Source organism: Tiliqua scincoides, chromosome 7 (assembly GCF_035046505.1).
Source record: "Tiliqua scincoides isolate rTilSci1 chromosome 7, rTilSci1.hap2, whole genome shotgun sequence".
NCBI classification, from domain to species: Eukaryota; Metazoa; Chordata; class Lepidosauria; order Squamata; family Scincidae; genus Tiliqua; species Tiliqua scincoides.
In genome coordinates, this window is record NC_089827.1 from 72,472,666 (window position 1) to 72,488,957 (window position 16,292).

At 47.8% G+C, this 16,292-nt stretch overlaps 1 protein-coding gene across 1 annotated transcript in view; it reads left to right on the forward strand.

Moving 5' to 3' along the window:
• The first annotated feature begins 6,179 nt into the window (after nt 1-6,179).
• The window catches only part of LOC136657382 (transcription factor E2F7-like), a 28,528-nt gene continuing 18,415 nt past the window's right edge, over nt 6,180-16,292 (forward strand). Inside the window, exons 1-3 of the mRNA XM_066634213.1 lie at nt 6,180-6,272; nt 11,812-12,090; nt 15,385-15,553. Coding sequence (XP_066490310.1) covers nt 6,180-6,272; nt 11,812-12,090; nt 15,385-15,553 — 541 coding nt within the window. The remainder of the gene's footprint in view (nt 6,273-11,811; nt 12,091-15,384; nt 15,554-16,292) is intronic.

Here is a 16,292-nt window from a genome sequence, read left to right on the forward strand (position 1 = left end):
CACAGTGGGGGATCGGCCACAGAGGCCTCCTCGAGGTAAAGCAGTGGTTCTCAAATGTTTAGCACCAGGACCCACTTTTTAGAACAAGGATCTGTCGGGACACACCAGAAGTGATGTCATGTACAGAAGTGACATAATCAAGCAGGAAGAGTTCTTACAATCCTAGGCTGCAATCCTACCCTCAGTAGGGTCACAAAGCCTCCGTTGTGGGGTCACGGCAACTTACAGGTAATAGCGTTCCTGGCCACAGTGCCTCCCGGGGCACATCCCCAGGGGTGCCACCCCTCACCTGGAGGTGCCTGCCTCCCCCCCCCAGGTGTTCTTGAGGACTGGGGAGGCTGCATGCAGCCCCCCTGGCCTTTCAAAAGCCTCGAAAGGTCTTTGGCTGAAAATGTGACATGACAATTTTCAACCCCCAGAAGGCCTTACAAGGGGTGGCCTTCAGGGGGTGACCTTCAGATTGACACACTGATATCGGAGTGACACGGGAGGGCTGCTGGGGGATGCGGAAGGTGGCTCAGCGCAGCCTCCCAGCTTGGTGTCCAGGGCATTTGCCCCCCTTGCCCCCCCAGGTATGCCACTGCTTACAGGAATGAAAAACACTGAAGACCACTAGAGACTAGAGTATTACCAGGTAAAAGGGAAGACATCTGAGGTACTCCTTCAGGTACCAGGAGATTATGTTCCAGCCCTGCTCAGGTTCTTAGCAATTGTGCTACAATAGCTTTCACTAGTGCCAGGCTTCATGGTACCTTTTTTTGCTCTCTCTAATAATAAAATTTGGTTACAGTGAACTGTGCTGGAAGGGCATAACATGACAGTGGGTGGCAACTGGAGTGGGGGTAAGTGAACAGGCTCCTGGGACAGGGGGGTGCTGGGTCAATAGCAGCAATGTGTCAGGAACACGTTCTTCAACACGAAGCCCCAACATAAGAGTCTCTTGGAGACACCCAAGATCAAAGCACTGGTACCAGCTCGACCTGATTCTCACCAGACGCTCCAGCCTTCCCAGCATCAAGATCACACGGAGTTATCAGGGCGCTGCCTGCGACACTGACCACTCCCTGGTGTGCAGCAGAGTGAAACTGCGAACAAAGCGACTGTATCACATGAAAAAGGAAGAGCTCGTATTGATACCAACAAGACCCGGGATCAGAGAAAAGTGGAGGAATTTGCACAAGCACTTGAGGAATCTCTTCCAGGCCCGGCCGACGCAAACGCATCCAACAGATGGGAACATTTCAAGAATGCCGTTTACAACAACGCCTTGTCCATATTCGGCAAGAAGACCAACAAGACGGCAGACTGGTTTGAAGCCCACTCTGAGGAGTTGACACCAGTCATTGAGGAAAAGAGGAGAGCTCAAGCAGCATACAAGGCCTGTCCCAGTGAGCGCAACCTGCAGGTCCTCCGAGCTGCTCGCAGCAAAGTCCAGCAGACTGCCAGGAGATGTGCTAACGACTACTGGCTCCAACTCTGTTCCCAGATACAAATAGCAGCTGACATGGGCAACATAAAGGGGATGGATGTATGATGGTATCAAGCAGGCCCTAAGTCCAACACAGAAGAAAATTGCCCCTTTGAAGTCTGCTGCAAGCGAGGTCATTCAGGATTGGGCGCAGCAGATGGAACGCTGGGTGCAGCACTACTCTGAGCTATATTCCAGAGAAAATGTAGTCACTGAAGAAGCGCTGAACAACATTGAGTGCCTGCCTGTGTTGGAGGAGCTTGACAGTGAACCAACCCTAGAAGAACTTCACGTGGCCCTGGACTCCCTTGCCTTTGGCAAGGCACCTGGAAAAGACAGCATCCCTGCTGAAGTCCTAAAGTGCTGCAAAGAGAGCAAAGAGATCATCATCACCGAGCTGCATGAAATCCTCTGCTGGAGAGAAGGCGGAGTACCTCAAGGCATGAGGGATGCAAACATCATCACGCTGTACAAGAACAAAGGTGAGAGGGGTGACTGCAACAACTACCGCGGCATCTCTCTTCTTAGCGTTGTAGGAAAGCTGTTTGCCCAAGTTGCACTAAAGAGGCTCCAGGTACTTGCAGAGTGTCTATCCAGAATCGCAGTGCAGATTCTGAGCCAACAGGTCCACCACTGATATGGTATTCTCCCTTAGACAACTGCAGGAGAAATGCAGGGAACAATGACAGCCACTCTTTATAGCCTTCATAGATCTCACAAAGGCTTTTGACCTGGTCAGCAGGGACGACCTCTTCAAGATTCTCCCCAAGATCGGATGTCCACCCAGGCTCCTCAGCATCATCAGATCTTTCCACAAGGACATGAAGGGCACTGTTGTCTTCGATGGCTCCACATCAGACCCCTTTGACATCCAAAGTGGAGTGAAACAGGGCTGTGTTCTTGCGCCAACCTTGTTTGGGATTTTCTTCGCTGTCCTGCTGAAGCAGGCCTTTGGAACTGCAACAGAAGGCATCTATCTCCGGACCAGATCAGATGGAAAGCTCTTCAACCTCTCCAGAATGAGAGCAAAGTCCAAAGTCCAGCTGAAATGTCTGCGTGACTTCCTCTTTGCCGACAATGCAGCTGTCACTACCCACTCTGCCAAAGATCTCCAACAGCTCATGATCCGTTTTAGCAAGGCCTGCCAAGATTTTGGACTGACGATCAGCCTTAAGAAAACACAGGTCATGGTTAAGGACGTGGACTCACCTCCTTGCATTACAATCTCTGAGCATGAACTGGAGGTTGTCCATGACTTTGTGTACCTTGGATCAACGATCTCCGACACTATTTCTCTTGATACCGAGCTAAACAAACGAATTGGTAAAGCAGCTACCACGTTTTCCAGACTCACAAAGAGAGTCTGGTCCAACAAGAAGCTGACGGAACATACCAAGATCCAGGTCTACAGAGCTTGTGTCCTGAGTACACTTCTGTACTGCAGCGAGTCATGGACTCTTCGCTCACAACAGGAGAGGAAACTGAACGCTTTCCACATGCGCTGCCTCCGATGCATCCTCAGCATCACCTGGCAGGACAAAGTTCCAAACAACACAGTCCTGGAACGAGCTGGAATCCCTAGCATGCATGCACTGCTGAAGCAGAGACACCTGTGTTGGCTCGGTCATGTCGTGAGAATGGATGATGGCCAGATCCCAAAGGATCTCCTCTATGGAGAACTCGTGCAGGGAAAGCATCCTACAGGTAGACCACAGCTGCGATACAAGGACATCTGCAAGAGGGATCTAAAGGCCTTAGGAATGGACCTCAACAGGAAGGAAACCTTGCCCTCTGAGCATCCCGCTTGGAGGCAGGCTGTGCAGCATGGCCTCTTCCAGTTTGAAGAGACTCTTGGCCAACAGTCTGAGGCTAATAGGCAAAGAAGGAAGGCCCATAGCCAGGGAGACAGACCAGGGACAGACTGCACTTGCTCCCAGTGTGGAAGGGATTGTCACTCCCGAATCGGCCTTTTCAGCCACACTAGACACTGTCCCAGAACCACCATTTAGAGCGCGATACCAGAGTCTTTCAAGACTGAAGGTTGCCAACAATGCAATAATAATATTTGGTTACAGTGAACTGTGCTGGGAGGGCATAACATGGACAGACAGTGGGTGGCAACTGGAGTGGGGGTAAGTGAATAGGGTCCTGGGATGGGAGGGGTGGTTCAATAGTGGGGTCCCCAGTCTCATTCTCTATTTTTATATTGGGTTGTGGCATGAAAAAGGTTGAATGCCACTGTTCTAAATGATGAATTAATGAAACCCTGTCATCTGCTTTGGTGTAGTGTTTTATGTGTGACCTTTGTGCCTATGGCTACTGTTTTTATAAATATGACTTTGCAAATTGCCAGGGGGAAGTAGTTTTGGGTGCAAAATTAGTGGATGTGAAAGCATGATTAGAAAAAATTAAAATACTGTCCTTTAGGCTGCAATCCTGATTTGATCTAGAAAGTGGCCACTTTTGGTGCACTTCCTGGGTTTAAAATCACCACTGGCTTGGATTCAGTAGGGTGCAAAGCTAGAGGGGGTGCAAAGCACTAAGTTTTGTGGGCTCCTGAACACATCATCGTGTAAGCAGCCCTCCCTCCCCCTTCAGAACCTCTCTGGACAGTGGAAGCAAAATTGAGGTGTATGCCTGGCTCTGGAGAGGAGGGTGCAACACTGCACGTTGAGGCGCCTGAGAAACTTAGGGCGCAATCCTAACCAACTTTCCATCACTGACATAGCTGTGCCTGTGGGGCATGTGCTGCATCTTGCAGTTGGGGGGGGGCAATCATGGAGTGCTCCTCAAGGTAAGGCAATGTTTGTTCCCTTACCTCGGAGCTGCATTGTCCTTATGTCAGAGCTGGAGAATGGGTTAGGATTGCACCCTTAGTGCTTTGCACCCCTTCTAGCTATGCCACTGCTTGGCTTATGCTCTAAAGAACATAAGAAAAGTCTGGCCGGATCACGCCAAAAGCCCATCCAGTACAGCCTCCTGCATCTCAGAGTAGCCCGCCAGATGCCTCGGGGAGCACACAAGACCACAACAGACCTGCATCCTGGTGCCCTCCCTTGCATCTGACCTAAGGTAGCCTACTTCTAAAACCAGGAAACTGCACATACCATAGTCTTTCGAGACTGAAGGTTGCCAACAGTAGCAGTAGCACATACCCATCACAGCTCGTAACCCGTGATGGCCTTTTCCTCCAGAAATCTGTCCAACCCCCTTTAACAGCCACCCAGGCCAGATGCAGTCACCACGTCCTGTGGCAAGGAGTTCCACAGATTAATTTTCCAGTGATTGGTGGTAACATCAGCTCTTTTTTTTGGGGGGGGGTGTCTTTCCCAGTCCTACCTGCACTGAACCTGGTGGTTTTCCCCGTGCCAAGCGTGGGCTTGGTCCCCCTCCCTGCGCGTCCCCCTCCCTCCCACACCAGTTCTCACACCCAGTTGGGTGGGAAGAGCTGTAGTGGGCATCAGCGGTGGGGAGGGATGCGGGGATGGTGCTGCAGCCCCAAGGCAGACTGTGGGGGGGAGGGGGTTGGCCCCCCACCCTCCTCCTCCTCCCTGGAGATCAGGTTTCCCGGCTCCATCTGTGCCTCCCGCTGGAGCCGTGCCCGCCGCAGCCTCACAAAGCAGCGGGGCGGCCCCTGCGCGCCCAGGTGCCCGCAAGGTGGGCGGGAGGGCGGCGGGGAGCGAGCGCACCAGCAGGAGCGGCGCGGGACGGAGAGCCGAGCGCGCCGAGTGTAGCGCCAAAGTCTGCGGGCAGAGCGCGCAGCTGATTGGCGGGAGGGCCGGGCGACGCCCCCCGGGGGCAGCCCCTGATTGGCCGGATTGTACAAATATGTTGCAGGCGCCAGAAGAGAAACTTTTAGCGCCAGTGCGGGCATCTGCTGGGCAGTCGGGCGGCCGAGGCGGGGCAGGGCGCGCCTGGAGGCTGGTGCGGAGCCGATGCGCCCAGGCTCCGGAGCGGAGCGCGCCCTCGGACACCGGACGGCGTGAGTGCCCCACACTTCAGCCACGGCTCCGACCTCTAGGCGGGTCTCCTCGGGAGTAAGTGCCATTGCGTTCAGCGGGCCTTACTCCCGGGAAAAGTGCGCGTCGCAGCCTTTGGGGCGGGAAGGAGGGAGGCTGCTTCCTGGTGGTGCGTAAGTCCTGGGGCTACTCGGGGGTTGCCCCACTGCAGCAACCAGCGATCTTGCCCCGGAGGGTGCAAGGGGATAGGGGCAGCACGGCTGAGAGCCCCATCCCGTGCATGTCTACTCAGGAGTCGGTCCCGTTATGGCCAATGGGGCTTACTCCCAGGAAGTGTGGATAGGATTGCAGCCTCAACCATCCTGCCCTCCTTCCCCCCCCTTTCCTTGCTTGAGCTGGGAGGTGGGCACACTTTTGGAACCCCACTCATTGCCAGCAGGGATGAGCCCTCCTCTCCTCCCAGGTTCCCTCTTTGCGCCAAAACTAACCGATCCCTGCTGTGAACTCTCTGCACTCCCTTGACAGATTCTGCCAGTCTCTCTCCCTCCTTGGTTCCCAAAAACCTTGGCAGGATCTTTACACCAGGAAGGGGGGGCAGAGGTGTGATCCGGATTACTTTGGAAGTCCTGGGAGTTGAGGAGGTTCACATTATCATCAGGTGATCATCAATTTTATTGCTGTGTGATGTGTGTGATGTGTGATGTGATCTGAAATGCTGAAGGTCTTGTGCAACTTTTTGTTGAAACTTGCAGATGGAGGGGAATTGCTTGACACTCAAAGACCTGATCAGCCCCAGGCACCCCAGGATAGATTTTGCAGTTGAAGATGGGGAAAGTGCGCAAAAGGTAAGATGGAGCCCCAGTGCCTTCCCACCTGCTTACCCTGTCTGTCACCATTAATGAGACCATTTTTCCCCCCCAATCCCATTCGTGGTGGTTTTTGCTTTGATTGAAATGATGTTCTGTTTCATTTTCCCAGTTGATGCGTTCTCGATGAGTAAAGCCTAACTGTGGTATTGCAGGAGTTCAAAAATGTATATCAAATGTTACTACTGTTGCATTGGCTTATAGTTGTTCCATAAAATCCAAAAAAGGTCTTCAGATTAGCCCTTTATAAGAACATAAGAACAGCCCCGCTCATCTAGTCCAGCTTCCTGTATCTCACAGCGGCCCACCAAATGCCTCAGGGAGCACCCCAGATAACAGGAGACCTGCATCCTGGTACCTTCCCTTGCATCTGACATAGCCCATTTCTAAAATCAGGCGGTTGCACATACACATCATGGCTTGTAACCCGTAATGGATTTTTCCTCCAGAAACTTGTCCAATCCCCTTTTAAAGTCATCCAGGCCAGATGCCATCACCACATCCTGCGGCAAGGAGTTCCGCAGACCAACCACATGCTGAGTAATGAAATATTTTCTTTTGTCTGTCCTAACCCTCCCAACACTCAATTTTAAATTTCTTTCCAATTTGCTAAATTCTCAATTTGCGCCAAGAACGGAAAACTAATCAAGGAGCAATATTTGCTTACCTTACCGGGCTGCTCTAAAGCAGCAATTTTCAATGTTTTTCATCTCGCCACACAGTGCCAAGGAGCTAATACTGTCAAAGCAAACCAGTATTTTAACAATTGGCACGCCATGCTGCCAGTGGGGGGCTCACATCCCCCGATGGCTGTATTAATAAAGGACTGTGGCACACCTGCATACCATTTGTGACACACAAGTGTACCATGGCACACTGGTTGAAAATTACTGCTCTAGAGACTTCATCAAGTTCATACAGGTGAGGCACGTTGTGCACTCAGAAAACACTATAAAATGTTAGGCTTCATTAAAAACAAAGCCTTGTAGCATCTTGAAGATTAGCCAGTTTCTGCAAAAATTTAGGTGGACCACAGCCTCCTCATCAGATTATTATTATTTATATACCCCATTAATGTGTGTGGCACTTTATACAGAGAGAAAAAGAGAGGTCCCTGAAACCCAGGGGTTACAATCTACTTGGGAAGTGAGATAAGATCCTCTGTAAACACACACATACATGAGTGTTTTTCCTTTGTGTTTGCTTGCTTACTGAGGATTTCACTCCATTGGATGAAGTGGATTGTAGTCATGAAAGCGTCTGCTGAAATAAGAGCATAAGTCCTGCTGGATCAGGCCAAAGGCCCATCTAGTCCAGCTTCCTGTATCTCACAGGGGCCCACCAAATGCCCCAGGGAGCACACAAGACAACAGACACAACCTACGTCCCAGTGCCCTCCCCTGCACCTGGCAATCGGAGGCAGCCTACCTCTAAAACCAAGAGCTTGCACATATCTACTATGACTTGTAACCCGTAATGAACTTTTCCTCCAGAAATTTGTCCAATCCCCTCTTAAAGGCATCTAGGCAAGATGCCATCACTACTTCCTGTGGCAAAGAGTTCCACAAACTAATTACATGCTGGGTAAAGAAATATTTTCTTCTGTCTGTTCTAACTCTCCCAACACTCAATTTTCGTGGATCAATAAATGCTTATCTTTAACTTATTTCTGCCCAGCTGACAAGTGTACATATTTGATCCCCGTTGCATATATGCAACATTGGGCAGAAAAGGCTAAGGTGCTACAAGACTCTATTGCTTTTGCTGTAACTGACACAGGGTCCAATCCTATCCAATTTTCCAATGCCCGTGCAGCTGTGACAATGGAGTGTGCGCTTCATCCTGTGGTGGGAAGGCAGTCACAGAGGACTCTTCAAGGTTTGGGAACATTTGCTCCGGTACCTCAGGGCTGCATTGTGGCTGCACAGGTGCTGGAAAGTTGGTTAGGATTGGGCCCTAAATTTGCTACCCCTCTGGATATTATTAAATTGTGCAGCTTCAATCCAATTTGCAGCCCTCCATCACTACATTATAGCAAAAACAAAAATGTCAGAAGATCTAATCGTTAATCTCCTGTTTAACATTTGGGCTTTAGTACAATACGCACCTACATGGGAGAAAATTCCTTTTAGCACTCTGTGGTTGTGCTAAAAGGCTTCTCAGGAGACACGTGTAGGACTGTGATGTAGGTTTGGCCCTGGATCACAGCACTTCTTCCTGGAGTCTATGAGCAATGTCTTGTATTTCAAGCTTGAGTTAGACAACAGTACTGTGAACACTTAAGTGGGAATAAGTCCAATTGATCATAATGGAACTTGGCTCTAAGCAGACACGCTTAGGATTGGGTGCTCTGTCTCCTGACTGAGCAGATAAACAATGTAAAGCTGTTGTGTAGCGCTTTCCATCTGCCAAAAGAATATCTAGCCTTTGTAATGGAAAGATATGCCTGGAAATATACATGTAACATGTTGTAAACGTGTTAATTCAGTATAACGTGTTGTAAGCATCCAGAAAATTTAGTGTCAGCAAATATGTAAATAGTCTATTATTATAGAGGGTTGAGCCTCCATTTGCCTGAAGATAACATCCGAAGGTCGCCAGTTCGAGGCCACCGGCACCATGTGACCTTGAAGCAGCTGACAAGCTGAGTCGAGCTATTCCATCTGCTCTGAGCGTGGGAGGATGGAGGCCAGAATGTGCGACCCAGATCAAGAAAGAAACATCAGAATGTTGTGGTTTCTTGAAAGATAGAAACCTTCTTTCAAATTGTAAAAATCCCTACGGGGATTTAAAAATTGCCTGCCTATGTAAACCGCCTTGAATAAAGTCTGAGGATAAATCTGAGGACCAAGAAAGGCGGTATAGAAATACCTGTATTATTATTATTATTATTATTATTGATTTCCAGGATTGTATTTGATAAGAACAAATGGCTTGCCCTAAATCTGGCATATCCCGACCTCCCAAAATTAAAAAAAACAAACCAACATTACAGGTTTCAATCTTGTCTGATTGCACAAGTTCACTTAGAGCTTCTGTCATCACTTCTTTATCTACGGTCAATCTCTCAAATGAGCCAGTCAAACTGGCAGTACAAGTCTAAAAAACTGTTGACTGCAATGTACTTTCCTCAGTGGCGTCTTGGTGAGACTAATTCCAGTAAGGTTCCAACCTAGATAACCTGTTCCACGCTCACCAATATTACAAAATTTAGGTAAAGAAGTCTTATACTGAGGCAGCAATTCACACTGACAGATCCATGTGAACAACAAGTACTACTGTGAGATATGGGGCACAAAACCCAGGTGTTGCACACAGTGAGTTGTAGTCAACTTTTGGCCCTCTCAAATTGTGGCTCCCGTTGAGTTTTGTGGAATGAAGGATACAGGCGGCAGTGTGGAGCACAGTTGAGAGGGAATTCGGCGTCTCTGGAATTAATGGCAAACTGAATATACAAAAGCCCAGATTAGTGAGTCGGTTAAATCCCTGCCAAATAATTTAATAACTGGTTGAATAATACATGACTCAGCATGATCTGTCACACAGAGCAAGGATGAGCCAGTTGTTCGGCAGAGAGTATTACAGCAGATATTTTTTTTGTCCTCTTGTGTCCACATGGATCTCAGTCACCTTGAGTTACTCAGTAAAGATTTTCTGAATTTTATTTTAGCAAAGAGTTTCAGGATGAAGCTTTCACCTTGAAGAATTATGAAATGCCATGTTCTTGGAAGCTGTAAAAATCATTCTGGCTTCTTGGATTGGTTATTCTCTTTGATGTAACTTTACAGTTATATGAAGCAGAAAGGAGTTGCTGTTGTTCACCGGTAATGTAGTGACTAACAGCCCAAAGCTAACAAGGCCTTTAGCATTCTGGCAACTTTGCAGCTGTCACAAAATGCAACATGCCATCCCGTAACACCTCTGGCCATTTGTGCTGGCATGGCCAGCCCACTGAATGACAGAGTGGCTTTCGTGCCCTCAGCCCAGGACTTATGATGGCAGATAATGAGATAGGATTGGGTCATAAGAAGCTAAGCTGTGAATCAGGGCTTCCCTGGTTTGAATGTTGCCTCTGCGTGAACTCACTGGGTCCCTAGGCAAACCAGAGCCCAATCCTATCCAATTTTCCAGGGCCGGTGCAGCTATATCAGTGGGGCGTGCACTGCATCCTGCGGTGGGGGGACAGTCACATAGGCCTCCTCAAAGTATGGGAGCATGTGTTCCCTTACCATGGGGTTGCATTGCAGCTGCGCTGGAGCTGGAAAGTTGGATAGGATTGGGCCCCCACTCATTCTCCTCCTTTCCCTAGCTGCTGTAAGGGGATTGCATTTAAACATCTTGCAGAACTGTTATAAGTGTTTCAAGAGTCTTGTGCTTGCACACAAAAAGTGCTTTGCAAATGCAAAGCAATACTGAGTCAGCAAATTATTTTATCAATGTGCTGTTGTAGCCGTCTCTTCTGAAAGCATGGCGCAGCTGAAAAATTGATCTTGTCAGGTATTTCAATCATTCATTAACCCAGATCATCTCTCTCTCTCTGTATATAAAAATTAAAAATGGCCAGCTTCTTTATTAAGTCACACTCACATATAACCGACTGTGTGTAAAGCAGAACACACAGAAACACACTGCATGGAATCTCTCCAGTGGCATACCTAGAGGGGGTGCAAAGCACTAAGTTTTGCAGGGAGCCTCGGTGCTGCGTGCAAGCACCTTCCTTTCATAGCCTTTCTGGGCAGGGGGAGCAAAACTGAGGCAAATGCTTCCATTTTGCTCCCCCCACCCAGAATGTCTCTGAGTGGGAGGGGCCACTTGCATGCAGCACTGAGGCTCCCTGCAAAACTTAGTGCTTTGCACCCCCTCTAGTACGCCACTGGGGAGATTCCATGCAGTGTGTTTGTGTGTTCTGCTTGACACACAGTAGTGTAACATTTCACCTCTGGGTAATATCTGTTGGTGGAGGGTGGGGCATCTATGACTAATTTTATTATTCACACCAGTGAGTTCAGGCTGCGTAGATGGGGCAGCCGCACCTTAACTGCACAACAATCCTGGGAGATTGCTTAGGCTGAGAGAGATTGTGACTGGTCCACCGTCATCCATTAAGCTTCATGGATCAGTAGGGATTTGAACTCTGATCTCCTCAGCCTAAGTCCAATCCTAGTGGCTTATCTAGTATTGGGGACAATGGGTGGCGTTTGTCCCAAGTCTGACTCTTCATTTCCCCCCCCCAACCCAGAAGAGTAAAGCGAAGGCATGTATTAGGACGTGAGCAGGATCTAAATCTGCCTCCTTGCCCTTGCAAACCAAGTGAGGGTCAGAATTTATTCCCTCTCATCTGTGCCTCAATTTCCAGTCTGTTTCCTCCAACTGATAAACCTCAGTGGGAACCACTGAGAAATGACCAGGCCACCGTTGCTTGTTGCGACAAGACTTCAGGAACTGGCTTTTCAACATGTAATGTTTAAAAGAACAAGCGCATTGATTGGCTGTTTCTCTTGTCTTGTCTTTCTAACAGGAAAACATATTTGATCGATCTAGAATGACCCCGAAGACTCCCATGAAAAACGAGCCCATTGATTTGTCAAAGCAAAAAACATGCACCCCCGAGAGAAGTCCAATTACACCTGTGAAGCTGAGCGATAGGCCCCTGGCAGATCCGTGGACTCCCACGGCTAACCTGAAGATGCTCATTAGTGCAGCGAGCCCTGACATGCGGGATCGAGAGAAGAAGAAAGAACTCTTCAGACCCATTGAAAATAATGAATTTAGTGATGCTTATCCTGACTCCTTGCAGGTAAGAAATTTGCAGGTCACCCCAAATTTGTTTAGAACTAATAATAATTTGATACCTGCTTAAAGTAAAATGCTCTGTTTTAATCTTATGAACTAACTGCTTATTTGCTCTTTTTGACCCAATTGGGAACCCATGCTTCTTCACCATCTTCTTCAAAATTCACTCTGCTTGTTTAGGTGAGTTGAGGAGTTTCTAGTTCTAGACTATGGCCTCAACAAAGGACCAACAGCCCAATCTTGAGCTTTCCAGTGTGCAGTGCTGCAGCAGCGCCAAATATGACTGCTGCTGCATCCTGAGTGCAACCCAAGCACTGCCAGCAGCTCCCCTGAGAAGAACTCTTTTGTCCCCTTCCCCCAGGTAAGGTGAGTAGCCCCGCAATGGGGCTATTCAATTCTACGGCGACCCAAGAGTCCCTGTAGAATCAAGAGCCTCCATGTAGGTCCAGTGGCCCAACATAGAAGCTCAGGCTCTGGTGGAGCAAAGCTCCATGGGTCTTGCCTCCCTCCCGCCCCGCTCCCTGGCACACCTCCTTCCCTCCCCATGCCCCCACCTACCTCTCCACTGCCCGGTAGTCCGCATGACCAAGGAGCATCAGCAGTCCACCCACACAAGCCCAGCGCCAGCTGGCGCTGAGCTAGCACTAGCGCTGAGGGCCACAGATGTGCCTTATGGCATGTTTGCGACAGTGTGCACTGGTGGTAAGCTGGTGTGCACTGTTTAGGACTAGCCCCTCAAGACTCTTCTGTTTTTAAGTTATAGTCCTCAGCAACAGACATGCACCGATAACTAGACTTTCATCCTCTTGACTTTCATTGCTTTGCTCTTTCAGTCATTTTCAGTTCTAACCTCATTTCAAATTTTGTCCACAAGCTTTCCTCTTTTGTCCAATTTATCCAACCTTTCACTATGTTCGTCAATGTCCTTTTGTTTGTTCTTTTTTCTGTTTATTTAGGTTTTGCGTGCATTCACATACGTTATGTAGATACGGTTTTTACCAGCCAAAATAAATTTGCAATAAGGCTCTGCTTTGACTTTCATCCATTTTTTACTTTGCTCCACGCTCTGGTCCCCAACCAAGGTATTGCTGTATCACATTTTGGGCTCATCAGTACAACAGGTTGCTTCTTTCTGTCAGTGCATCCCTGGTCATTCATACAAAACATCCAGGGATCTCTAGGTCCCTGCCTGGTTTAGCAGGGCTTCTGGCCCTAGCCAGTTCCCTTGATGAAGGACGAGACTAGTCTTGACATTGAAGTCTTGCAAGACACCAGACTTCATGTTGCTTTTTTTCATTTCTTCAAATTACTTGCAGTTTATTCTGGGTTAGCATCTTCCTACTTTCTCATCTGGTACCTCAAATCTTTGTGGACAACTCCCCCAAATTGGAAGAATGTAATTGCAATGGATGTTGTCCCATCTCCTCTTTAAGTATAGTTAAAATATGCCTCTGATGGAGGCATTCAGAGTACTAGATATGTTCACTGGCCTTATTACTTTTGCTCTCCTTTTGATGTAAGCATTAAGCCCTGTTTATAACTTCCTAAAAACATGGATGAGCAATAGCACTTCTACAATATCTTTCAATCGGCAAGGACATTGATTCTGATGCATCTCCTGGTTCATTACACATAGAGTACATACTGTAAACTATGGAATGATGAAAACTTATTGGGCATTATCCCTCCCGGCTTCCCTTCAGAAAGAACAGCTTTCCATAATTGATTTTTAGAGGTTTTTGTTGATAACAACATAAAAACACAAAACACCACATTTTAGTGTTTTAAGGTATTTTCCAGACACTAAAATAGATTACTTTTCCAGTTAGAAATAATACTGTGGCTGCATCTTCTGACACTATATCGCTACCTAGTAAACTTTTTAAAGCATTTAAAATTTAAAAAAAAGAGAGAATTTGGAATACATGATGCTTTCTGCCTTTTTCATGTTTTTATTAATTGCGAAATCTGCATAAATTAAAACTATTTTCAAAACAATAGCAATAACCCCTAATTATTGCTTAAAGGTAGCTTCAACTTTTTGGGAATTCTGAATGTGCTACTCCCTTTCAGATTTGGGGGCTATTGTCCCTTTTAAGAGACTTCTGTTACAATGTATCTGCCTTGAGGTAAATGGAAGTAAAACCATTCCAATCTCTTTTAAGATTTCCTTAGAACAGTGTTTCTCAAAGTGTGCTCCTAGGAGCCCTGGGTCTCCCTGATAACACCTTTAGGCACTCCACAAGCACACCATAAGAGGCAGCATTCTGCTTGCTGAGTCACCACTACGCACATGCGCCAGCAATCCAAGACTTCACGCATGTACCAGTATGGCTCCCTGAGACTCTGTTTAGGAGTGTAAAGGGCTCCAGAGACCAAAAACGGTAAAGTAATAACTAAGCATACCACAGTATGGGGCTTTGAAAATTCCCTTTTGTGGAATCAGTGTATTTTGGGGACCCTGTAATCCTCCAGAGGATTGCATGCAGCCTCTCCAGCCCTCAGAATGTCTTCTAAGGCCTCTGGGAGACCTTAGAAGATCATTTCCAGTTTTTCGTTAAAGCTAGAAGTGATATCTAAAGGCCTTAGAAGGCCTCTGGAGGCAACAAGAGCACAGCTCTCCTTGCCTCTGGGGGATTACAGAGCCCCCCAAACCCAGCTCCCTTCGCCTCCAGAGGGTCCATGTGTGTCCGACCAGTGAATACTGAAATCTGCAGGTGCCAAACGTGTGAATAATGCAGACCCACCTGTGTGTATATATATATCTGCTAACAAAATAATAGATCCCAAAGAGTCTTGGTGCCTCTTCAGAGACAGTTGGAGAGCCTTCCAACCCAAATTAACATCCAGTGTGCTTATTAACCTGAGCACCAAAGCAACCCAATCTCCAACCTGCAACATTGCCACGTTCAGGTCTGTCATGTGTTCCGTATATCGGCCCCCTTCTCACAGTGGCTACTGATGTCCAGGGCCAGGCTGCTACCAGCTTCAATGAGAAGTGGGAAAAGGAAGAGAAAAGGATTGTAGAGCCTGACTGTGTTTCAACCCCTTTAAGGAACAGTGCACTAGACACAAGAATGTGACCCTGAAGGTAGATTCTTAAATGTGAATAGACCTGAGGAAAGCATATGGGATGATTTGTCAGTTCACATGATCTAGCGGCTCAACCCACCTTAACTGTCTAGATTAGCATGATAGCTGCAGTATGTACTTCTTTTGCTGGAGAGTTGTGTGCCATGTATTTCACAAGAGGCAATGAATGGAGTGCTATAAGAATATGTATCTATTTCCTTAATAGTGCGATGCGGGAGATGATGGTACAGGAGATGAATTTGAAAAGCAGAGACCCAGCAGAAAGCAGAAAAGCCTGGGGCTGTTATGCCAAAAATTTTTAGCTCGCTACCCCAGTTACCCTCTATCAGCCGAAAAAACAACCATTTCTTTGGATGAAGTGGCTTCTAGCCTTGGTATGTATGCGAGGAAACGATATTCTCTGCAAGAACAGATGTTCCTGATGAACGATGTTGTGGCTTTTGTAAGGCATGACCCAGCAGGCACTGCTCCTGTGTTCTCATAACTCATTTAAAAGGAGTTATGCGGCTGTGCCAGCGCCTTTCAGTGGGGATTGCCTAGGAGATGGTGCTGCTTGGTAGTTCTGTAACTTTTGTGTGTGTGTGTGATATCACTGCACAAGAATTGTTACAAAAGTAGTCGTGAATGAAAACATTGGAAGAAAACTAAAAGCCATCTGTAACTCAGAGGTTCGTATCTAATAGTCCAACCTGAACAATATTTCCAGTGCCAATGCAGCCGTGCCAGTGGGGTGTGTGCTGCAACCTGAGATCTGGGCACAGTCGTGGAGGTCGTTCTCAGTGTAAGGGAATGCTTGTTCTCTTACTGCAGGACTGCATTGTGGCTGTATCGGTGCTGGAAAGTTGGTGAGGATTGGGATGTCGGGGAGCCTGTCTAATAGCACCTGAGAGTGGCTTCTATGGGTGGCCAATTCAATTCCAAAGGACCCTTGTGTGATCAGAATGCTCTGTCCGTTCCCAGAGGGAGTTTCTGTTCCCAAAGAAAGCACCCTATAGCTCCATGCTATGGGGTGGGGGCACAATCAGACAGTTTGGGAAGGCAAGTAAAAAAGATTTTTACTTACCTCCCTGTAAGCAACCTGGCCTCCAAGTGAACTCCTTGGACCTTACTGCT